This window comes from Puma concolor, chromosome D1 (genome assembly GCF_028749965.1).
Source record: "Puma concolor isolate L17-30 chromosome D1, mPumCon1.1.hap2, whole genome shotgun sequence".
Taxonomy (NCBI): Eukaryota; Metazoa; Chordata; class Mammalia; order Carnivora; family Felidae; genus Puma; species Puma concolor.
The window spans coordinates 107407303-107433350 of NC_141676.1; the positions used below are offsets into that span (position 1 = coordinate 107407303).

General features: G+C 44.3%; 1 protein-coding gene across 5 annotated transcripts in view; it reads right to left on the reverse strand.

Annotated features, from left to right (window-relative positions):
- Positions 1–26048, reverse strand: part of POU2AF2 (POU class 2 homeobox associating factor 2) — a 494391-nt gene that overhangs the window by 26018 nt on the left and 442325 nt on the right. For 4 of the 5 annotated variants that reach the window (XM_086679169.1, XM_086679170.1, XM_086679168.1 and 1 more), the window contains one exon: positions 1348–1457. Coding sequence is in view for 1 of the 5 variants with exons in the window: in XM_086679167.1 (XP_086535293.1) it covers positions 1348–1457; positions 10827–10836 (120 nt within the window). In the remaining 4 variants the exon portion in view is untranslated. Of the gene's footprint in view, positions 1–1347; positions 1458–10826; positions 11221–26048 lie in introns of those variants that run through there. The other variant, XM_086679167.1, reaches the window with a different exon arrangement.

The window sequence follows — 26048 nt, forward strand, 5'->3', positions numbered from 1 at the left end:
TTCCCAATGCCTAGAACGCCCATTAGGTTTCACAATTCTGACTGTAGCTGTGGCCAAGGCATCCACATTACTTCCACAAAGCTGTGGTTCATTAGAAGAGACTCTGAATTCTCTCTCTCTCTCTCTCTTCGTTTCTTGATATGAAATTGGCATGGATATTTGTAACACACACCCCAGATGACTCTAAGCAGCCACTAAGAAACACTGTACTAGGAATAGACAAGGAGCCGATGATTTTGATTTTCTTTTCGTCAGCTAAGCTCCATTTGTTGCACCAGAAGAGAGGATGTGGTTTAAAATAAAAGAAGACAGAAGATGTGCAGTGAAAGCTCTTGGATAGGAGGAAATAGGATCTGGAGTTGGTTCATTTGAAACACGTCCCAGAAATTTGATCCCAGAGCAGCGTTGGATGCAGTGCCCATATCCTGAGCAGCCACAATGGAAGAACGGGTACCCATTGTGTACCAGCCCCTGTGCTGGGCGCTGTACGTCGTTACCACATTTGCTCTCATGTCCTGCATCCAGCAACGCACGACAGATGCCTGACATTCATGTTGTTACATTTTGCCAATAGACTAAGTGATTATAAACCCATCTTGCTAGCTAATTGCTATTTCCACTCTAGGAGCATTTTTGGAGATCTGGGTGCAACTACTTAAACATTTTAAGTGCAGGGTAGAGCTATTTATGAAGACACGGATGGCAGATAGAGAGGTTTCAGACTTAAGACATCTCCAACTCGGATATTTCCATCTGATTTTGCTATACGGAGGGTTTTTCTAAGTTGTCTCCATCAGATTTAGAATAACGTGTCGATGAAGATTAGCATTGTCCCCACCAGCTAAGCCTTCATTAATTCACGATTGGGAGAAATGAAAAAGTCAGGACATATCATCCATTCTTTGCCATGAGCTGAGACAGCCAGCCAGTAAGTTCACAGAGCTCTCCAGGTTTTTGCCCATGGGTTGACATTTGTACCCCAATATATATTTTTTATCGTTTATTTATTTTTGAGGGACAGAGAAAGACAGAGCAGGAGCAGGAGAGGGGCAGAGAGAGAGGGAGCCATAGAATCTGAAGCAGGCCCCAGGCGCTGAGCTGCCAGCACAGAACCCAACGTGGGGACTGAACCCACGAACCGTGAGATCATGACCCGAGCTGAAGTTAGATGCTTAACCGAATGAGGTACCAAATAATGTTAATAATGGTAATTATATAGTGTGTGCTAAGTAAATGAGGGCTTTGCCATTGAGAATATGAGACTCAAGAGGAAAGAGCGGAGATAACTAGCTTTCAAAGAGGACTGAGGCCCCCAAAGACTTCAGAATGAATTGAATCGAGACTTACATTAAATCTTGAGTTACTTGTCTGCCTGGATCGTTTTTCCGCCAGTAAGTCTTTGACCGTGTGCTTCACTCTCACGCCTTGATACACGCGTTTGCTGTAGTCTCCTGTGACTTAAGCAAATGGAATAGTAACAATCAAATGTGGATAGAGTAATAGGTTAACCTCCCCAGGGACGCATTCAAGGCCTGACAATTGTGACACTGTTTGCTCACTGCAATGATAGACTTCTTGAATTTGCAGTGGCTCCAAAAGAGGACATTTAGTCTTCCTTCCTTGATAGAAACTCATCCAAGTTCTGTGTAGGCAGAAAAAGCTCCCCCCATTCCATCTTCTACGCAACAGCTCCTCAAAGCGTCCTCTTTTTTGTACTCTGACTTGTCAAGATTTATTCCGGGAAGGCTTATAATTTATGCTTTAATCGCAAGACAGGAATCAGATGCAATTTATTACCTGATGCAAAAGTTAGATTTGCATGCTTCAGTTTATGGAGTGACAGTATTCTTGCCGTATTGTATTTCTACCTGATGTGGGTGAGCAGGTCACCTGGACTGTTTTCAGATTGGGTTCCTGAGAAGAAAATCATGTGTTCCTGTTTACTGCACTAAATTAAGCAGTTTTTATTTTTGAAAATACAGTCTTCCGACACGGGGAGTTGCTGCTTTGAAACTAGGTCAAGGATAAGGGAAGAGTCGTTCAGTCATTCAACAAATATTTATTAAGCACTTACTACAAGCACCCACTGAACATATTACAGTGCTCAGTAATTTACCTGCATTATTTCACTTGAGCCATTTTAAAAAGGAAGGACCTGAAGTCTGGGGCTCAGTTATCTGCCAAGGTCTCATAGCTGCTAATAAGCCATAAGAGCTGGGATCCAGACGTGGGTCAGATTCTAACCCTAACAACTGGAAAAATTAGCTATTTTTTACCATGAAGAAATTACAGAGAGATAACAGACTATAGAGAAAAATGTGTCCCCAAGGTTCTGAAATTGACAACTCTGTTTCTGGGGATAGTGAGTTCCTTGTTAGCGAGGACGGTCAAGCAACGGTAGAAGAACCTTTTGTTTAGTCAATTGGAGGAAGCATTCAAGCAATAGATCGTAGTTGAACTGCAGGAATTATAAGATATTTTGTAAGTCTGAAATCACTGTTCTATTGTAGGTTGGATAGTTTCAATTCATTTTAACCGAGCTGTTGCTGGTGTATTAGCAATGCCACCTGGATTCGGTATCAGTGCACTAGGCAGGATGTACCCACGTGTACGCACATGTATACACATATCACCAAAAATATTCTCTAATCTGCTTAAACTGGTAGATAGTCTAGGATATATTTGACTTATGAGTCAAATACCATCACAAGGAGAATAAAAGGAAGGAAGAAAGGAAAAAATAACACAATCCAAACCAAAAGCAGAGCGACCCATGGGATGGAAGAGGTTGCTGGCCCAAAAAGCAGTGCCTACGTGAGCACATGTTACTCTAGTCACTGCGCCGGGACAATCGTAACCTCTCAGGCCCATTTTCTTTGTCTGTAAAATCTCTCTGCAGCGTTTTATAAGACAGGCATATGAAAATATGCCAAACTATTAAGTGTTATACAAAATGCCTATACAAAATTAAGAGGAAAAAAAAAATCTAGGTTCCAAGGCAATGTATCATTTAGTTTAAATGAAGCCACCACACAAATGATTTCAGCAAAATAAAGTTATTTGAATGGTCCTTTCGGTATAATTTTAACAGGGTCTAATTTTGGCCTATATATCTTTTACTTAAAGAGGCTTGAAGTACTTTCAAATCAGCCTCCAATTTAAAACTTGATGACTTTACGTTTGTTCCGAAGGAAACTAAGCTCTGATTCTAGAGTGTATGCTTCGCTTTTGGAAAAGCCTAAGGCTACATTTACTCATCAATGATGCATTGAAGTATTTCCTGTGTGTCAGGCATCCCGTCAGAGCTGGGGATGCAAAAGAATTTGCTATCTAGTGGGAGGAGAGAGGAGCTTAAAAAATAATTGTAATGCAAATGTGCTAAGGGCAACAGCAGAGTCACGCCTAGGATATTCAGAAAAACACAGATGTGTCAATTCCTTATGAGGGCGGGGAGGGGCTGGGAGGGCAGGGGACAACACAGGCTGGAGGGATGCTGCCTAGTGATAGGAAGGTGGGCAAGAATATTCCAGACATTGAGGACCACAGGGGCAAAATCCTGGAGGCAGGAACAGAGCAAGGTGTGTGAGGGAGTGAGGGAGGGAGGCCAGAAGAGAAAAGAAACAGCCTCAGTCATGAAGCTTCTGGTGGGCAAAGGAGTTTGGACTTCATCCTGTCGGCAAAGAATCAATGGAGGCTTTTAAGCGAGGGGCCAATACGGTCAGATTTGCATTTTAGATAGGCTTTTCTGGCAGCTGTGTGGAGGGTAGATGTAAGAATCACAAAGCCACAGGGAGATCAGTCATGAGGTTCTAGAAGAATTCAGGCGAGAGATAATGGGGTCTGAGTAGTAGATAGGAGGGCAAGGAGCAGACACTTGAAAATTATTTCGGTGGGGGAGAGAAAGAAGAGGGAAGATTCGAGGGTGATTCTCGAGTTTTCCCCATGGGATTGATCTGGATACATAAGTTCTGGAGCCATCATGACGCTGGTGGTAAAGAAATCAGGAAAGAGGATGGAATTGCTGGTGGGAGGGGGGAGTGCTTGAAAGGTAGAGTCACATGACGGCACACAAAGAAACGTTCCCGCCCCGCACACCAGCGTAAGCAGACCAGGCTGCTCCCATGGCCTGGGAGGATCGATATCTTGGAAACTCCTATCATCCTCATTCCTGACATACTGGTTGGGGAGCTCTGGACTAAGTGGTTCCAGACAGAAGCCTGGGAGCATCCACAGGTGAAGTGTGGTCAGAGGAGGAAGAGAGACGTGAAGAAGAATATAATTGAGGACGTAGTTGGAGAGGAACCAGGAAAAGCCAGGGGAAGGAGGCATCACAGAATTCAGGGGAAGAGACTTCAGGAAAGAAGGAAAAAGTAGGAAGGGTGGCAGAACGGTCCAGAAAGATAAGGAAAGCAGGGCATTCACTGCTTTCAATTCAGTCAACCTTAGAAGAGAAACTCTGGAAGCCTAGTTAGAAGCCAGATAATAATGTCAAGGGCCAAGACAGGGATGGAGATTTCTTCTTGAAGCTTGAATGAGAAAGGGAAGGAGGAGCTGGATGATAACTGCAGAGAAGTACAGGGTCAGGGAGAGGTTTGCATATATATAAATATACAATATATACATGGATATATATGTATACATATACACTATATATGTATATATATACAAGCAGAAGAGGGGCAAAGAGAGAGAGAGAGGGAGACCCAGAATCTGAAGCGGACTCCAGGCTCTTAGCTGTCAACATGGAGCCCAACGTGAGGCTTGAACTCACAAACCGTGAGATCGCGACCTGAGCTGAAGTCGGATGCGTAACTGACTGAGCCACCCAGGCGCCCTGCTTACATTTTCATGTCTATATATTTATGGGTGGCAGAGATTTGAGGGTATTTGAGTAGGTCAGAGGAAGGGACTAAAGATTTAGGAAAAAGGGAGAAAATGAGGGAATGGGGTTGAAGAGGAAGCAAGAAATTGGGGGCAAGGGCATGAGTTGGCTCTCAACCCCCGAGACTAGGATAAGGAAAGGCCAGAGAGGGGTGGCGGCCACGTGTGTGGTCAGTGGCTGAGACAGCTGTAGCGTGCAGGGGAGCAGCCTGGAGCAGGAGAGTGACTAGGGCACGAACAGTCAGAACAAGGCAGGGGGCAAAGCCAGACAGGTCAAAGTGAAAATGCACCCCAGTGATCCTCAAAGTGTGACCCCCGGACCAGCAGCACCAGCATCGCTAGGAACTTGCTAGACGTGCAGATTCTCACGCCCTTACTCCAGATGTACTGAGTCAGAAACTTTAGGGCTGGGCTCAGCAATTCATGTTTTAATAAGCCCCCCAGGTGATTCTGATGTTTTCTGAAGTTTGAGAATCACAGGTATACATAACAGTAAGGACTTTATAGTGCTCCTGTTCGGGTGGGGGCCAACCATAGGTATTTGTGTATTCCTGGCGGGGCCGAAAGAGGAACGTCTGGTGATTACCAGTGGGAGTGGACACAGGTCTGAGAGAGAGGAGGGGGTGGGGCTGAAGGGGTCCAGCCTGGATCCCCTGTGGGTCTGCAGACAGAATTGGCTTCACTCTTCCCTGAAGGGCTTTTTAATTGGTGATTTCAGTCTGACTCACCAATTTGTGCTTTATGTGTATGCCAAAAAGCCTAGAAGGAATACACCTATTTTAAATAAGCTTAACAAATAACCACACTAAATAATTAATAGAGGGAGAAAGTTCGTGAGATGGCAAATAAACACATGAGAACTTCTGAAGGTTTGTCGTAAGCAGTCAATCTTACACACCAGTTGGCACGGACTTAGTGCAAAGCAGGGGCGAAATGCCACAGGGGATGCAAAAGAAGTTTAGAACATGTACCAGATGTCCTCAAAGAGATCTCAGTTTGGTGAGAGAGGTGAGGTGTTCACATGTGAAAGAGTAGGGGAGGGGCAGAACACACATTGGGTGGTCGGTGACAGTTTTGGGGGAAGGGACGTGATTCAGGTGGACATGATTGCATGTGGATGAGTTAGGGACAGGGAGAAAGGTCTCTCGGGCGTCAGGCACGGCATGAAGGAACACAGAGGTGGGCAGGAACAAGGCAGGTGCGGACAGGGTAGGGAACTGGAGTAATGGGGGTTAATGCCATCTCCACATAGATGAATTTCAAATGGACATCATCCTTTAGCCCAGACCCATCCGGCCCGGACTTTAGACTTGGATGTCCACGTTCACACAGCTGTCTGCTGGACATCGGGAACCCCACGCATCCAAACCTGAACTCCATCCCCCGCCCCTCCGCATTTGCTTTGTCTGGAGACCTCCTTTGTCTCAGCTGAGGGTTACTCCCTCCACGCCGCTGGTTACTCACTCCCAAAGCTATCGGGATCCTCCTGGACTCGCTCCCTCTTGTACTTCACAGGCTGTCCTCGAGGAACTCATGATGGTGCCGACTGTTCCCCGCCTGCACCGCTATTGTCTTGCCATCTGTCGTGTAGATTACTGCAGGAGCCTTCAGCATCCCTCACCCCCAGTGTCCCAGTCTATTCTCAGCCCGGTGGCCAGAGGGATCCGTGAAAAAACAAAGCACAACGGTGTCACTTCTCTTCTCAACACCATACTGAAACGGCTCCCCGTTTCAATCAAAGCCAAAGTCCTTAGAATGGCCCCAGGTAACCTTGCTGCACGATACCTCTGATCTCACCTCCCAACACTCGCCCTGCTCACCCCTGAAACTCTGAATCAGAGTACTCCCATCAGCCTCTGAAATGCACCAAGCACACCACTTCTGCCTTAGAACCTTGGCACTGGCTGTCCGCTCTCTCTGGATTATTCTTCCCCCCGTTATCCGCGTGGCTACACCCCTGTGTCCCCTTCACGTCTTGGCTCCAATGTCATCTTTTCAACGAGAACACATTTAAAATTGCATCTTTCCCACGAAACACTCCTAACCTGCCCCACCCCACTTTACTTTTTCTTTCTATGGACCACTTGTCACTTTACGATGGCCTATATAATTTCCTTATGCATTAGGTTTATTGCCTACTGCTGTCTGCTGTTTGCTAGAATGTAAGCTCCACGAAGGTGGAGATATTTGCTTGTTTTCTTACTCACTGAAACATCTCAGGTGCCAATGCCTGAATGGTGTCTGGCACATAGTAATTATTTTTAATTATTTCTTAATTATTTGTTGAAAGCATCCTGTTTTTTGGAGTCGGGGAGGGGTGGTGGTGACATTAACGAACATGTTGAAGGTCTTGAAAAACAGACTGAAAAATTATACTTTATGTTGTAAGTGATGGAAACCACTAAGCCTTCTGAACAGGAGAATCTTGTGATTTTATCATTTGGGGAGAAGATTTGGAATACCGTTTTGGAAGATTAATCTGAAGATAGAGCCTAGGATGGGTTTGAGGGCGAGGGACCACAGAGGATGGGAAAAGGTAAAATAGAGGCTAACCAGAGACAGTGGAAATGACAAGGAAAAGACAGATTTAAGAAAACTTTCAAAAGAAAACACACACATGCACATACATACACACATGCATATGCACAATAATAAAAGACCACCAGGATTAAGAAGAACAATCAGGAAGGCAGGGAAGAGAGTCGGTTTTGATGGGGAAATAAGAGTTCAGTTTTGAACATGGTGACTTTGAGGTTGTGCTGGCATAATCAAACTCAAATACCCTATAGATAGGATGATGGCTTTGACCAGCACTTCTAAGAAACACCTTTAAAACTATGGTAACCAAAACTACAAAAATAAAGGGCTCAAAGGAAGACTTTGTGGCAATAGGAGACTAGGTATCCAAGCACTGAGCCTCAGTGGCAGCTACAGTTCTGATGTCCAGGGGACCGCAGGGGACAGGGAAGGTGGAAGCAGGGAGGAGAGGTCAGAAATGAAGGCATATATTGGGGTGCCTGGGTGGCTCAGTCAGTTGAGCGTCCAACTTTAGCTCAGGTCATGATCTCACTGTTGGTGAGTTCGAGCCCTGCATCAGGGTCTGTGCTGACAGCTCAGAGCCTGGAGCCTGCTTCGGGTTCTGGGTCTCCCTCTCTCTCTCTCTGCCCCTCCCTTGCTCACGCTCTATCTGTCTCTCTCTCTCTCTCTCTCTCTCTCTCTCTCTCAAAAAAGAAATAAAAATAAAAATAAATGAAGGTATGTAATGTACCAGAGTGTTAGCATCAAGGAAGTGAATAAAAGATGGACTATAGAGAAAGGAATAACCAGTGGTGTCCAGAATCTGGCACCTAGTACATGATCAATAAACACTTGTAGAGTAAATAAAATACCTTAGAGGAAAATGAAGGCACAGAAAGGCTATAAGGTTTGGAAAGATAAATATTCTCAGAATGTGGGAGACAGCATTTTCATGAGAGGGGGGATGAAACCCTATCACTGGGGCTTCTGAGCCATCAGCACAGAGCCTGATGCGGGGCTCCAACTCATGTACCGCGAGATCATGAACTGAGCCAAAGTCAGACACTGAACTGACTGAACCACCCAGGGGCCCCTCATATAAGTTTTAATTAAGCAGTGGAACCTGGTACAATTTCTTTAAACTGTCACCTGGACTATTCTTGGTGTTTTGAGGATTCTGGAAAGTTCTCTAACCTTTCCTGCCCTCCCTCTTTACAGAGGAGTCAAAAATTCTATCAGTATTCCTTTCCCCAAACATTTCCCCCCATGTGCATTGTCTATTTAAAGAATCCACACCTGCATAAACCAGGAGATGCTTGAGAGTTTTTATTCAAATACCCCTAGATACAAACTTGCATTCAGATCAGTTGTCGAGAGAACAAAGACCCGTGTTTCCGGAGAGAAAGCACAAGCAAATTTATTATGAAGAATCAACTTATCCTTTAGAATTTGGAAAAAAAGTTTTTTGTATTGCCATATTGTCATTATGTACATGCAGCAAATTGTCTGAGTCACGTCCTCTCCTTATTGCTGTCTATTCTGATAAAGAATTTGGCCCATAGTACACTTAATGGTACTGTTGCTTTAAAATTGTTTTTGAAAATTAAACATTTTCTCCATTAAAACAAAATAATATAAATTTTAAAATGTAAAATATAAATTATAAAATATATATAATATATATAAAGTTATATATATAAATATATAAAATATAAAATAAAATACATATTAAATTTATATTATAAAAAACACATTTATAGTGTTTATTTGAAGTAAACACCGTATTATTTTACTACTTTACTATTTTTGATAACACCTGTCTGGAATACACTTCTTTGCTGTCCCTAAGCAGGTGCTTGTTATCTAAGGTAAGGGAACAGAGATCGTTTGAAACAAACAGACAAACAGAGAATAAAATAGAAAACCATCCCATAACTTCAGGAAAGAGCAATTCATATTTTGAGTTCTATCATTTGGTGACAGAAAAATTCAGATAATAGATGATGGGCTCGCACATGCTCACTCAAGACAGATTAGAATAAAAATTCTGAATGATGGGTAATTGATGGACAACATCCATGCTTGTTCCATTTCTTGGCCTGCCAGTGAAGTACCAAGAATGAGGTCCGGGACAGTCCGGTGTCCCTACGGTGTGTGGCTCGGGGGCCCCTGACCACCGCCCTAGCCCAGCTCAGCCTGCCTCACTGAGGATCAGAGCCCCCTTGCCGAAGGGAGGCAGGCACCCACGTAGGAATAAAATGTGCTAGCTCTACACTCTCTAGGGGCTTGGTGTTTGTGATTCCACTCCAGACCTGTGGGGCTCCTGTCATGTCAGGGTTATTATGGGAAACCCCCAGAAGGATACAAGGAAAGGCAAGTTTAGCAATTAATAATGAAGTGTTCAAATATCAACTGCTAGGCAGAAAATAATATATACTATTTATGAAAGCTTCAACTGGAAAGAAAGACTAAAATTTTTAAGTGAGGCCAAATTAGTTAGCATGTTAGGATTTTGCGCAAGTTCGGTTTGCTCACAGACCCCTCCCCATGACGACCCTTCTCCCACCCAAAGCCTACAGCTGCATCCAAAACTTAACACTTGTGTCAATAACCCATTCCGTGCCGCAGCACACGGATGCACTTGTGTGATGGCTCTATCCGCTTATTTTTTGAGATCAGACTTTGAAGAGCTGAGGCATTTACAAAAAATACCAATTTTTCCTTCAAGGTACCTCACAAGGCATTTTTTGAAATACTCTGTCATTATTTGTTAACACTTAAAATTCTAATTTTTTAATCTCAAATTTGTTCCTGGATGGGTGGGTTTTACTCCATGTTGCCACTCACATTTGTGTCCTCAAGAGTGAACAAACTGGGAAAGATCTATATTCAGTTTGAACGCATGAGACAACAGCTCGGGCTGTTCTCTATCAAACGTATGTGGACCGCCCTCCATTCTTAGGCTAAGAACCTAAATCAAGATGCATGAGTAAAAGACCTTTCGAGTTCTCTATAAATCTGGATTCCTCTCCTGCACCTTCCTTAACTTTGAGAGCTTACTGAGAGTTGTTCCATTTAACACAACGTTTCGCTCGCCTGGAAAAGAGTGCTGTAATACCTAAGCTTTGTTGTATAAAAATGATGTTCAGTAGAGCTGGTCTCCAAAACAGATAGCTACCTAAGCTCTAGGCAGCAAAAGTAAACCTAACAATTAGTAACCAAATGTGAAAGAATTATGAAATTGTTACCAAGAGTTCTAAATTGTTGGTCTCTAGTCGCGTTTTTGTACTTTTATATGTTCTAGCCAGAATTTAGGGCTATTTCTTCTTGCCCTTTGCTCTGCATTATGACTTTGTGATGCCAAAAATAAACATTAGGATTATTAAAGTTTTTTTTTTTTTTAATTTTAATAATTGAGAGTGACTCACCATTTTCCATTCTGGATGGTTCTGGTGAATCTCCTTCTTAACGGCAATGTAGGATATCTGGTGAATGTGTTCTCCTTGATAAGGGATCCTGGTCTCTGGAAAGGTCAGCCTGGTCCTGATGGGAAAGGCTTCTGTACCTGTCGGTGATGCTTCTGAAATGACTTGCTTTAGATTTGATTAAATGCAAATCCTTTGGTGTCTGTTTCTCTACAATTTGCATCCCCAATGTGGATTATATATAAGGTATTTTTTTCTTCCTCAAGATTTTTATTTAGTAACAATGAATTTCCACTAGGAACAAACTCTCTTAAAAGTTTATTGTAGAAGCAAAGAATCCACGATTTGTTTTCTGAACAACAGCAGCTTTTTCTATTTCTTTAATTTAATTTGGAATTAAATTTCAAAAAATAGTGCTTATGGAAAAGCTCATGTGTCCCAATTAGAAATATAGGTTCTATGCCTGTATATACTTAGGGGTATGTATCACAAGTATACAGTTTTTAGGCATCTTTCAGATATAGATAGAATTCTAGGAAGACACAAAATCAAAATGAATACAAAATAAATACATTTTAATACAATTGGATAGCCTTATTATACACAAAACATAAATATATGATCTAAGGTACAGGTTCTTAAACCTGGTAGTACCTCAGAATTAGCACCAGAGCTGGTAACAGGTAGCACCTGTGCCCATGCCCAATTCTAATTCAGAATCTTTGAAATAGGGCCCAGATAGCTACATTTTAATTAATTAATTAATTAATTAATCTATTCGTTAAAGTTTATTTATTTTGAGAGAGAGAGAGAGAGACAGAGCACAAGTGAGGGGAGGGGCAGAGCCAGAGGGAGAGAGAGAATCCCAAGCAGACTCTATGCTGTCAGCACAGAGCCCGACAGGGTGCTCGATCCCAGGAACTATGAGATCATGATGAGCTGAAATCCAGAGTCGGAGGTTTAACCGACTGAGCTAGCCAGGTGCCCCCAGATAGCTCTCTTTTAAAACAAACTTGCTATTTTTTTTTTAAAGAGTCTTTTTGATGTATACTCAGTGTCATAAACTCCTCTAGAGCAAAAACAAAACAAAACAAAACAAAACAAAACAAAACAAAACAAAAGACAGATTTTAGGTACTTTCTGACATTTCCCTTATTCATCTTCAAGAACCCAGAATTGCTTCTTAACGTAATTTTGGTTCTGTCTCCCAGTCCCGAATAGAGTTAGTTCCTGAACACCTTCAGAGTCAGCCAGGATTGGCATAAGACCAACCCTGGAATTTCGGGACTTGACACAGGTATGATCTACTGGTCCTCTAACCCGGCTGTATCTCTCACATGGCCTTACCCCATTTCGGATCAGTGGGATCTGGAGAACAGCATCTGGCAATGTGCCGGATAATCTGCGTTTGAAACGTGCTCCTGACCCCACGAAATTCTTAATAAATACTGAAGGTTGCCCCCCACCCCCTGCGCTCGCTGTAGCTGATACCTCGGGGGTTTTCAGATAAGTCATCGACTTTCACATCTCTTTACCTTTGTTTACAGTATTCTCTCACATTGAAGTAGGCTGCCCTCACTTCGGGGGATTAAAGGTCTACAAATCTTTCAAGACTCAGCACCAATGCTATCTTCACGGAGATGAATTTAATGGCCCATTTCATGGTGCTTCTCGCTTGAATCTCTCCAAGGGCACTGATTTCATGCTGCTTTCCATGCAGGTCAGTGGTTTGCATATCCGTCCCTCATCCCCGACCAGACTATCTTTCTCTTCTTCTCGATATTCCCATAGCACTTCACTGTGTTGGCGTTGGTGGTGCTGTGCACGTAGTAGGTCCCCAGTGAGGGCCGGCCATGCTGAGGGAGCCCTGCCATAGAATCCACCAGAAACAACAGTTTCTGGGTACAAGCAGCAATATCAGGGGGATTTCGTTCTTTTGCACCATAAAGAAATGTTACCATGAGTATCACCTTTGTCTTTCCATGATCTGAACACACCACTGAAGAGTTTGTAACCATTTCCATATAGGCTGGTCCTGTATCCAAAACTCAAAGACATGATGATTTTCTAGAGGCAGGTTAATGGAGAAAAGTCCAGAATCCTGCAGAAGTTTTTCAGATATTAGATGTCATTGGAAAAGCTGGAATGCATTGACCTGCAACAGATGCTTGCTTGTACTTTAAAATACTCTTTAGGGGAGCCTGGGTGGCACAGTCTTAAGTTAAGCATGTGACTCTCGGTTCCAGCTCAGGTCATGATCTCATGGTTTCATGAGTTCGAGCCCCGCATCGGGCTCCATGATGATGGTGCAGAGCCTGCTTGGGATTCTCTGTCTCCCTCTCTCTCTGCCTCTCCCCCACTCGCATTTTCTCTGTCTCGCTCAAAATAAATAAACTTAAAAAAAAAATCCTTTCTTGTGCTGTATTTGCGTACAACTCCAGAATTGTTTCCATAGAATTAAATACAAGCTAAATAAAAATTAAATGAAAAGATCCCAGAAAGGTTGCTTTCTTATCCCAAGGAAACAAATCTTTGCAGCTTGGAGTGGATGGCTGTTGCTGGCAGGGTGTGGGTTGGCAACAAGTTTTGTCTGTGTTTACTCCAGTTGCTGGTGGGTTCAGAAACATGGCACAGACACAGTCAGGCAGGACGCTGGGTCGAAGTCAGATCTAGTGATGGTCTGGGGCAGCCCGTTAAGGAGGAGGGTAAAACAAGGGTATGTTTTGGTAGAATAAACACAGATCCACATAGCTCAGGCACGATTAGTATTTGTCTCCTTTATCTTGTATCGGGAACACCCCTCAGATATTCCGACCACAATGTTTCTGTATCAGCTTTTTTATTCATTCCAGGACTGGGCACCTGCTGCGTGGGTTGGGTAGCTCCTGACAACCTGGCAGGGGCTTCAGTGATACGTTTGCTCTAAGGTGGTTATGGGTGAGGATGTGGAGGGCAGGTGTGAGGGACCCCAGGGCAGGCCTGCCAAAGCAGGGACCAAGGCACCCTGTCTCCCCCACCCTGCCTTTGTTCCAGGGCTTCCCTATTTCTCAGGCCTGTCTTTAAGGCATGGTTACGGGGAGCAGGTAAGGCTGCTCAGTGGCTGTGCTCTACTGGTACAGCGCATAGGGGTCCAGGGACACCCTTATTACAGGCTGTGGGAACAGAAGGGAGAGGCTTCACATGCCTCTCAAATGGAGAAAAGAATGGGCATTGTGACATAATAAGAAATATATATTTGGTCTCTGCCCTTGGTTCCTGACACAGAGCTCCTAAAACCTTTGCAATTTCCTGAATGACAGGGACGCTAGGAGCATTTTGTTTTTTTCTAATATTTGGTCTTTGACTCTGGTTCCTGGCTTAGAGCTTCTAAATCCCTTGGAATTTTCTGGATGGCAGGAGCATCTTTTGCTCTAACGAGGTGACTCTTGGTGGGCTCCTAGGTAGCCTCAGGATAGGAGCTGGTCACCAGAAAGACAAGGCCATGATCAGAGGAATTTTCAGCCTCATGCTCTATCCTCTGGAAAGGGGAGAGGGGCTGGAGACTGAGTAAATAACTGCTTTTGTCTGTATGATGAAGTCTCCATGAAAATCCCTAAACTACATGGTCCAGAAAGCTGAGGGGTTGGCGAACATGTCCAGGCACTGGAAGGTGGCACCCTCAGAGAGGGCATGGATGGAAGTTTCACGCTCCTCGGCTTAGGTATCTGCTTCATTCAACTGCATCCTTTATAATAAATCAGGAATAGTGAGTAAACCATTTCCCTGGGTTCTATGAACCATTATGGCAAATTTATTGAATCCAAGGAAGGGCTCATGGGACTTCCTGTCAGTCTGGCTTCAGTCAAGGGTATAGGTGACAACCTGTGACTTGGAATTGGCATCTGAAATGGGGGGGGGGGCAGTGTTATGGGACTAAGCCCTTAGCCTGTGGGGTCTGCACTCACTCTGGGTAGTTAGTGTCAACATTGAGTTAAATTGTAGGATCCCCGTTGGCATCTGCTGAGAACTGGAGAATTGCTTCGTGTGTGAAAACCCACACATTTGGTGTTACAGGTGTTGAGAGCAGAGGAAGGAGACACATGTCTTTCCTTTAGGCATGAGCAAGCACATGCCCAGTGGGCCCAATGGGGTTCTCACATGCAGACAGAAGTTTCTTTTCTCGCTATACTTGGATAGGTGTGGAGATTGGTGGGGCTCTGGCGGCTATATGTCTGCTTCTATGGCACGGAGGCAGGTTACTGGGTTCTGCTTCATTGAAGATGGGGTCATCGTAATCCTGATGGAGACCGAGCAGAGGAGGGGCTTGGCCATCATAGTTTGCCAAGTAAAGGTGAGGACAGCTTGAAGCGGACTTGAGGTACAGAGAGGGGCAGGCTAGGTACCAGATACGGCCACTCTAAGCCAGCTGAACTGTCATTTAGAGACACCTGCCTGGGATTTGTAATTGTGTGTGTGTGTGTGGGGGGGGTACTTGGCCACTGATCATTCAGTCCTTCTACATGTGGCCAGGTTCATGGCCATAGCTTTCCCTTGAATCTGACAATAACGATTTTGCAAATACTCTGGCATTTGGGCATATGGAAGCTTGGTTGGTAGATTTTCTCCACTGGGTGGGTGGGGGGGGGCACTCAACAGGCAGCTTGTATTCCTCAATTTGCATGGGAGGAAATGCAGCCCTGGACCTGCTAGGTCAGAGGAAAATCATTAAATTGATCCTGGTGTTTTGCCGGAGGCACAATGGAGTTACAGCCATAACTGGTAGGGTCTGGAGGCCCCTCCCCAGGGGGGCTTCTTTGGCAGCAGGACATGCTTCTGGGGGAGGCTGATCCATAGCCATAGGAGAGGGCGAATGAGATGGCCTAAGAAGCCTTCGGGAGGCAGTAATTTTATTTCGCAGGCTACGCTATTCTGTGACACCCTCGGGACTCTCCAAGAAGCATGAAAGCGCTCAAAGGATCTCTTCGGCACAGGGGAAGGGGGATGGATTTATCTGCTGAAAAGTACACAGGGCCAGAAGAGAGCTCTTGGACTCTGAACCTTACACTTGAAGAAACCAGTCCTTTCCCTGAGCCTATTCCCAAAATCCCTCAGAGAGGGGATCTTAGGGATTGGGGAAAAAGCTGAGGGAGCTGGTATGTTTGTGCTGAAGGTGAATGCCTACCCATTCCCATTCCTGGGAAGGTAGGTGAGCCCACTTGAGGGATTCTGGCTTCCTGGCAGGAGCTTTGCCTGAAGCTTGGCCCGAGCATACTTCCAGGAGGAGCTTGGAGGACGTGATGAGCCGCCATAACAAACAGATTCTCGTCAGGTGCAGCCTGGTCTGCAGTGATGAGAAGGTCTTTGCCTTTATTTGGATATTGTCTCTCCCTGAAGCTAAGGCACCATTGATTGTAAGACAACCATGATTTTGTGTGTCCCTGCCACTGTGCATTCAACTGGTTGCTAAATCTTGTCAGTCCTGCCTCCATTGTGGGCTCCCATTGAAGGCTCCTTCTCTGGACCTTTAACTTGTTCCAGTCTGTGTTTTCTCGTCTCTGGCTATTGTGCTGGTTTTCTATGAGTTTCTCTCTCCCCAACCACCCCCTTCGCTCCCCCTATCCCAACCAACCTCAGATCTATGATCATTCATTCCCCAACTTGAAATCCTAGAAGATACCCTAGAGCTCACCAAGTGTAGGAACAGGTTCTCATCTGGTCTTCCACAACGGGGCCCTCGCCACCCCCTCAGAATCTTGTTTCGCTTGTACCTTAAACCCTTATGCTCACTGCTTCCTAGGTTTTCCCCACATTTCATTATCTTCAAGCTTTGTCTCACACTGTTCTCTCCACTAGGAACATTTTGTTCTCTTCTTTATCTCCTGAAAATGTTCGTATCCTGAGCTCAGCTTAGAACAAAGGTGAAGAAGCCACACTTCACTCGAGGATGGAACCAACGTTGAGAAATGAAAATAGAGGTGAGCCAAAATACACAAGAGAGAACCTAGTCAGCAGAGCCTGGAGGTTTAGGAACTTGAGCAGAAGAGACTAACAGGAAGGTGAAAGGTGGACTGTGATGCCAGTCCAGATATGGTGAAGGGCAAGAACTCTTGAGGCTCAAACAGGGGAAGTACTGTTGTCTGCCTTGGTCTGAGTACCGTGGGGGCTTGCTGGGGCTGGGGTGCCTGTAGAGTAGACATAATCAAGTCTAGGGGCTGAAAAGAACAGTTGGAGGCTCATTCTGAGAATATGTTCCAGAACCTTGGTTCCTGCAGAGTCAGGGGGCTATTACACTGAGCACAATGCTAACCTCAACTGACTTGGGACCAATCTCTGTAGATGGACCACCACTGAACCTGGCACTGATTGACGCTACATTTGGCTGCTTCCTGGATCTACTTTGTCTGTGCAGACCTCTCCTGTATGATCCTTTGCTTGCTTGGACTTTCTCCATTCCCCTTAGGTTTCTAGAGGTAGAGAGGAGGGAGCCCAGTCAGCAGCCTGGTTTCCTGGGGCTGGACCCTACCATTCTGAATTGACTTTACCAGTTAACAGCCTTGTCTGTATCAGACACCAAAGCACGAGCATGGCTCTGCATTCTAGAAGCTGTATTTACATCCTGTTCTCTCAGACTGTATCTCCTAGCTGCCTCTCTTTCCTGTAACTCTCCAATGTGACATGCCTGATCTACAATAGACTTCTTCTGGAGGTGCTGACCTGGCCTGCGAACTTCTCTCCTGCAGAAGTGCACGGGCAGCCTTGGTCTGGCCTCCTTGGGCTGCTCATTAACATGTGCTAAGTAAGACACAAGGAATGAACACCCATTAACAACGCCTGAAAGAGCAAGGAAGGAAGGTTACACCCTGAAACAGTGCATTCTATTGCCCTTCTGTTACTCCAAGGTTTTTGCATAAGCTCAGTGGAAACTGTTCTTTGAAAAGAAAGAGCCTTCTCTTTCCCATTTTCCCTTTCTTTCCCTGCTTCTTCACTGTCACTAACTTCTCTACTGAGTCTCCCCCAGATGCTGAATAAGGCCCAAAGATCTCCAGGGTGGTTTACAGTCCTGGGGAGAAATCTTAGGAGACACAGTTTTTCAGTCTATTGGGGAGTATGGGGTTGAGGTCTCCTGGGGTTTGGGGTTCAGGTCTCCTGGATTCTAGTTCTTGCTTTTTTCCTGATAAGCTGGGTAAACCCTTAAACAGGCTAGCAAAAGAAATACATCTTTTAATGATGTGTGGCTATAGGCTACAGGGAAATATAGAAAGGCTTTGAGTGTGGGTAGGTTTTCTTCTCAGCTCCCTTTTCCAGCCTTGGACAGATCACAGTTCCCTCCTTGCCTTGGGTTCTCCAGGGATATCCTTAAGGGGTGTTTTCAGTTTAAACCACTAGGTGGTGCATCAACCCTATCAGTGGCTCATCAAATGGCTGGCTCTGGCAGCTGGGTTTTAGGACAAGGATTTCTTTTGGAGGCCAGGACTGCAATGTATTAGAAGGAATGTTACTCTTTTCTTCCTGAAAATCCTGGAAGTCAACCTAAATATTCTTTCTATGACTGCCTGCGAAGAAGGAGGCCATTTCCCCAACTTCTCTGTCTTTTCCCCTGACTCGTCCCACCTGCCCTTTGCTGCTAATTGGAGTAGGAAGTAGGACATACAGGAGGACCGTTCTTTGGGTGGTCCTGGGGGGGGGGGACCTCTTCTCTTGTTCATGAGAGACAGCAAACCCAACTGTTTAAGCACAGGCTCTAGATTTATTGGATCAGATTTAAACCTGCCTCCACTTATAAATTTGTAAACAATGGTGAGTCACATAACTTCTCCTTGCCTCAGTTTCCTCATAGATAAAATGGGGATAAAGAAAGTGACCTGCCTCAGGATTGTTACACTGTGGTAGTGTAGCTTTTATTTATTAATGCTGTCCAGATTAGATATTAGATCAAACCAAGCAAGCTTTAGTTTTTGGTAGGTTCAGTCTGCCATCTTGCTGGCCCTGGTGAGAGAATGTCTTTTCTAGTCTTTTCTCCCAGAGGGAACTTCAGTAGGCCTCCTGCCTCCAGGATTGGGGGAGCCCTACCTATGACCACAGAGCTGGTAGAAGATAGTCAGCCTGTTCCTCTGGGCTTCAGCCTCTTCTAGTTGTCCATGCCCTTGGAGGCAGAGCCTCCAGACCATACGCCAGGGCCCCAACTCAGGGACCATACGCCAGGGCCCCGTACCCCTGTCAGCCTGCTCTGGACACTTCCTCCCTCTGTGACCATCATGCATTTCACTTGGTATTTGTTTCTTTACATTTCTGGGTCTTCTGTTAGATATAAGACTCTTGGCATCAGTTTGGTTTAAAACATTTATTCGGTGGCTCTTTTGGTCAGACGCTGGATAGTATATTCTATTCCTGCAAGGGCACTGTTCCTGGAGCATGTATCTTCCAGTAGCCTGGGAGCAGGACCCAGCCCTCTGCTCCTAGTGAACAGTAAGGACTGCAAAGTCCTCGTCAGTCCATTGGGTGACCGCGGGGAGAGAACGGCCCTCTCTTCTTGACATCGGGCTGTCCCATATCCGGAGAAGTCTCTGAAAATCACAGAGGGAATATCCTGTCCTCGACTGATAACAACTCTCCTTCCTTAGATTTATCCGAAGTGTCTGCATTTTATGTTCTTCAGATTTGTCTTCCAGTTAGTGGCTTGTTGATGGAATTTTGGGGTCACGTGGGGACTGGAGGACAAAGGGAGACTGAGCATGAACTCCCTGAGGTACCAGAGGAGGCACGGGGGGGGGGGGGGGTCTGTTCTCTGTCACCAAGCAGCTGCTTGCCTTCTTCAGCTGGACAAACAGTCCTTCCCTCCTGACTGCCTCACAAGAGAGACGACCTTTTGGACAGGAGGAGACCTTTTGGACCTTTTGGACAGGACCTCTGTGCCTACACGAGAAAGATGTGTCATCCCCCTCATCGCTGACAGACAGATTTGTGCCTCAGGTTTTGTGGTAAAAATATTGTCTTTTTTTTTTTTTTTTTAGAACATTTTAATGTTTATTTATTTATTGAGAGAGAAAGCACGAGCAGGGAAGGGGCGGAGAGAGAGGGAGACAGAGTCCAAAGCAGGCTCCAGGCTCTGAGCTGTCAGCACAGAGCCCGACGCGGGGCTCAATCTCATGGACTGCGAGATCATGATCTGAGCTGAAGTTGGACGCTCAACCAACTGAGCCACCCAGACTTGCCCTGCCAACTTTTTTTTTTTTTAAGCCACTTTTTTTCTGTAGAAGACTGCTGAAAGCTGTTGAGTGACCTTTCTGCTGAAACCCCGCAAGTGGGAGCTGGGCCCACAGCTGAAAACAACAGGCAGGAACTAACTGCCATTAAGGAGAGAGTCACCGACTCGTGGAGGGCCCCGGAAGCCACCTCCTCTCTGCTTATTAGGAAGTGATGAACAGTCCCTCTACACCACCACCTGCCCCCACCCACCTCCCGCACCCCCACATCTATGTAAGAAAACAAAGGAGTGAAGGAGGAGGCGGAGAGAAAATAAGCCATAGCCGTGTGGTATTTGTGCTGAGAAGTTATTTCCTCTCTGTGCCCTGGGTGATGGAGGAATGGATTGTACACCACTCCTCTCCTCAAGCCCAGCGACAGGGAGCCTCCAAGGAAATTAGCTGTAGAAGGTGGAGAAGGGGAGGTGGGCATCCTGGTCTCCAAGTGGGTGACTTGTTGATGTGCCCTGGCAGGTCCTGTCTGATCTCATCAACGGGGGGAAGAGGACTGGAAGACGGTGGGGCCCAGAGGTATGGCCATGGTGAAGCACATGTGTCTCCCATGGGACTGGAGAAAACTCTGGAAGGTAGCTGGGCTTGCATCACTTAAGAGAGCTGTCCTCAGAGGGGTGCATTGACCCTGTGGCGCTGTCTTCGGCCCTCCTCTGCAGGTGCAAGCTGTGGGCGGTGGGGGTGGGGGAGAGCAGGCAAGGGGCGGAAAAGGTGGAGCCCGGCTTAGGTCTCCAGAGTCAGAGAAGCAAGAGCTCCCACAAGGGTTCTTTGAAGAGCCGGTGTTTGAACGCCAACCCCATGGGGGGTTGTCTATAGCTAGTTAATGTCACCCTGAGAAGCAGAGCCGCCTTTGGGGAGAGGAGCCACAGAGGCCAGTTAAATAAGAGACGTCCTCTCTCTGCCTGCTTCCCCCCAGCATCCTAGAGACCAGACCCTGAAGGGGAGGGGAAGGCATCCCATGCCCTGGTCCTCTCTCAACTCCTGGGGTCTCAGGTTGTGATATGCAAATCAAGTTGGAGATCAGAGTTTCAGTTGGACTGAGTTTTAATAATAGAAAAATAATCAGAAAAGGTTTGAAACCTGCCTGGCATGTCACTAAGGAATGCAAAGGGCCGATCTGATCACGGTTGCTTGAAGGCAGTAATTAGAGAAAAATAAAACTATATCATGTTCCTATACCGCTGAGTTGAGACAGAGCAATATACTAATTACAAGCCTTTTAAAAATGATTTGTACCAAAAGAGACATAGGCATCTCCAAAAGAAATATTCATAGTATTAATTAGAGATGTCTTTATTAGCAAGAAGTTACAAACGTTTCTGTTATAAGACACAAATGTTTCCTAACACGAATATCTTAATCAAAAGCAAATTATAAAAGACCACTTGGTGTTAGGTCTTAATAGATTTTCACACACTTTGAGATAAGAGTTGAGGGTAAGATTAAGGATTATTGAGTATGTGTCAACTATATTGCAATTAAAAAAAAAAAAAGGATTATTGGCCTAAACTTGTCTTGCTAGCCTTTTTAGAGTAGGCTCAAAGTCTACCAAGGATTCAAAAACTCATGTCGATTAAACATTCCTCAGCGCAGGCTTACATTATCAGAACATCTCTGGAGCTATTCTAGAATACATCCGTTTGGACTGATTCGGTCCAAATACTCAGTCTCCAGGAGCTTCAGTTCATTCTCTCAGGACAAATGGATGGGTTTAGTAACCGGTCCCCACCCTCCACCACCAAGTCAGAAAAAATGTACCCACCTGGTGGGGTCACCGTGTTTGTGCAGACACTAGGCATGCCTTCTCTCAGCCTATAATTATTATTATTATTATTTTTTTGCTGGCCATTGGCTGTCAATTGTGACCTTCTTTCTGACTAAGATTCCTCTTCTCATTGTCCCTGACCATGACTTCAACTTAGTCTAACTTGTTAAATTCTCTTCTTTTCCAAGACCTTTGCTCTGCCTATTAAGGTCTGCTGTCTGTCTGCTTAAACACTTTAAAACTGTGTCACTTTTTGTTTTAAAGCCATTTTGGTATTAAAGAACATGACACGGGGGTGAATAAGGATAGCAGTTTTTGCAAAGAGGAAAGTCCTTGTGGCAGGGCTAGATCTCATTAAATCGGTGTTTTCTGACATATGTTCAGTATATCTTTCTCCCTCTACTCTCTCGCTGCTGCCCTGGGGGTTGTTTGCTCCTCCCCAGCCCACACAGAAGCAGAAACAAAGACTTAAAGGAGCCGCTGGCCTGACTCAGGAAGAGGAGACTGGGATGTGGGCCCATATTTAGCTGGGGTTTCTGCCACCAAGGCAAGGTAAGTCTGAAGGTAGGGGAAAGAGAAGAGCAGGTGGCAGTGGAGGGGCAGACCGTAGTATTTGAAGCGGGGAAGGGAAGAAACCCAGGCTTGGTGAGCATTAGGGATGCCAGGGAAGGTGAGGAATTTGGGCCCCCTGGTGAGAGAAGCTGCAGTAACTGGGGAGACTTCATCCAATGGATCTCCCTTTGGCCTGAGGAAACCATGGGCGTGGCCTCTTTGCTTCCTACTGTAGGCCAGGCTGAGCTGGTCTGCTAGCTTGTGGGCGAAAATGATGCATTTCACCTGAGTTTTAAGTTCTGTGTCTGCTCACTCTAGGGGAGGCTGATCTCTCAATTAAATATGTTAGTTTTGCAGATTCGAATGAATTACAGGGTACAAAGTAATATTTTACCTGGGTATTACCATAGTTTTTTGGATGTTCCGTTTGCTCTGAATACAACATTCCATTGATCTTCAGGGTTTACTGCCCGATCTGGATCTTTCTGTTATGAGGGTCGTCCTAAGCAATGCCAGCTTTTTAAGTGACTAACCAGTGGTTTAGCTGGACACTCAGAAGTCCAAGTCTGGCTTCAAATTATATGTTCCAGCGACAGATTCTTGCTTGATTGCTTTTGTAGAATTAAGTATACACAGATATATCATCAACACTCAGTTTCCAGTGTCTATTGAGTCAATTTTGGGATAGGAAGTGCATTTGTTCACCCGTGAATGTGTACACACATGTAAATATGTTACAAAGTAGTAGAAATTGTGATTATAGGAAGGGAGGGGTTGTTGTTCCTGCAACAAAACAGGGTTAAATGCGAGAGAAAATTTGGTATAACTTCTGACTTCCCCCAAATGTAACCACTAATCACCTACTGTTGACCAGAAGCCTTGCCAATAATATAAAGAGTTGATTAGCACATATTTTGTTATATGTATTACATATGGTATTCTTACAGTAGGTGAAGCTATAGAAAAGAAAATGTTCAGAAAATCCAAAGGAAGAAAAAATAGAGTTACAATGCCAGATAGTAAAAAATCTGCATGAGTGGATACATGCAGTTCAAACCCGGATTGTTCAAGGGTCAACTATAATCTGGCTAAAGTAACATATATAGGTAGTAGCTTTATACTTAGAATTATCTTATGGATAAATATTTCTTGGCCCCTGAATACATGTTTATACAGAATTATAGCAGGACATGAACATAGAGGTGTGAACTAAGGCATTAAGATACAAAATATGCTGTCTACCAAAATGAGATGTGAGAAATAAGTATATAATTAGAATCATGCAGTAGGTAGCCTTTTCAGACTGGCTTCTTTCATTTAATGATATGCATTTAAGATTCATCCATGTCTTCTCGTGTCTTGATAGCTTGTTTCTTTTCATCATGGAATGATATTCCATTGTGTGGATGTCGCAAAGTTTATTTATCCATTTACCTACTGAAGGACATCTCGGCCGCTTCCAGTTTTTGACAATTATGAATAAAGTTGCTATAAACATTTGTGTGCAGATCGTTGTGTAGACATGAATTTCTCAAATCACTTGCGTAAATACCTAAGAGTATATGAAAAAACTGTATTTAGCTGTCTAAGAAACCACCAAACTGTCCTCCCATGCGGCTGTACAGTTTTGCATTCTTATCCACAATGACTGAATGTTGTTATTGTTCTGCATCCTTGCCAGCAATTGGTATTGTCAGTTTTTTGGATTTTAGCCATTTTAATGGATGTATGGTTATACCTCATCATTTTAATTTGCAGGCTCCTAATGGCAATGGGTGTTGAGCATCTATTCATATGCTTATTTGCTATCCATATATCTTCGTTGGTGAGGTATCTGCTCAGATACTTTGCCCATTTTTTACTTGGATTCTTTGTTTTCTTATTGTTGAGTTTTAAGAATTTTTTTTTTTTTCTATTTTGAACACAAGTTCTTTATTGGATACTGTTTTGCAGAGATTCCTCCCTCCCTAGTCTGTGCCTTGTCTTTTCATTCTCTTAAGAGCATTTTTTTTGCAGAGCAAAGGTTTTTAAGGTTAGTAAATTTCAATTTATTATCAATTTCTTCTTCCATGGATTTTGCTCTGGATGTTGTATTTAAAAATTCATTGCCAGGGTGTCTGGACAGCTAAGTAGTTGAACGTCTCTCTCTTTTTTTTTTTTAAAACTTTTTAAAGTGTTTATTTACTTTTTGAGAGAGAGAGAGAGAATGAGAGAGAGAGACAGAGAGAGAGAGCAGGTGAGTGGGTGAAGGGCAGAAATCGGGAGACACAGAATCTGAAGCAGGCTCCAGGCTCTGAGCTGTCAGCACAGAGACCGGCACGGGACTTGAACTCACATATGGTGAGATCATGACCTAAGCTGAAGTCGAATGCTTAACCGACTGAGCCACCCAGACACCCCAGAACTCATATAGCATTTAAATAGTTGTTTCCTGCATTTGCGTTAGTGTGGGTCAAAGCATGTGCCCTCAAACACTGTAACTATATCCAACAAGTAAAAACTTGAAATGTATCATCAAGTATAAACAAATTATAAATGTTGATTCTACTCTCTGGTGCCACATTTAGGAAGGAATTATGTTGTATTTCCTATTCTTAATATTTTATAGTTATAACCCAAACACAATGTAAGTACTTCCAAATAATATGTCTGTTTTGTTTTCCTTAAAGGTATAAACTTTAGGTTTCCTCAGTAACATTGCAGTCTATTAATTACCAGCCATTCATCAGGGCTTGTGATTTTTCCTGTGGGTGTATCACCACATCAATTATGGCTTCCTCTGTACAGCACAAGTACTTTAAGGTATTTTCTTTTTATTTTTTTATTTTTTTAAATGTTTGTGTATTTTTGAGACAGAGAGAGAGAGAGAGAGAGAGAGAGAGAGAGAGAGAGACAGTTTGAGCAGGGAGGGGCAGAGAGAGAGACAGACAGAGAATCTGAAGGAGGCTCCAGACTCTGAGCTGTCAGCACAGAGCGCAACAAGGGGCTCGAGCTCATGAACCATGAGATCATGACCTGAGTTAAAGTCGGACACTTAATGGGCTGAGCCACCCAGGAGCCCCTTAAGGTATTTTCTATCTCTTATCTCATCTCAATATCTGAGACAAAATTATAATGTGCACCCTCCGATGTACTTTGGTTACAGGGTCTCATAGTTGGTATTCTTGGGAGATGTTTATGTAGTCTCCAGGGTTGTCTAGAACTGCCCTTGTCCAGTGTGAACGATGTGAGCCGTTAAGAATCGACCAACAATATTAAAGTAGTTTGGAAACGATTAAGCATCTGCTCAGTAACATGATTATTTTACATTTTTCCATGTTTGCATTTCAAAAAAAGAAAGATATTGTTGGAATTCACCTCTTTGCAGAAATAAACCTGTTTAGCTGAGAGTGACTAGTTAACCTAGATCAGGGGTAGGTTAACTTTTTCTGTAGCTGTCTCAGGCCTTCTGGGCCAGACAGTCTGTCTCAACTACTCAACTATACCATTGTAGCATGCAAGCAGTCATAGATAATATGGAAACTAATGAACTGAATTCTAATAAAACTTTATTTATAAAAGTGTCAGCATTTGGCCTGCAGGCTGTAGTCTGCTGATCCCTGGCTTGGAGAGTAGATGTCAGCTTCGGACTTTGTTTGTATGTAAGTGGAATTAAACGCTAGTAGGCAACTTGTA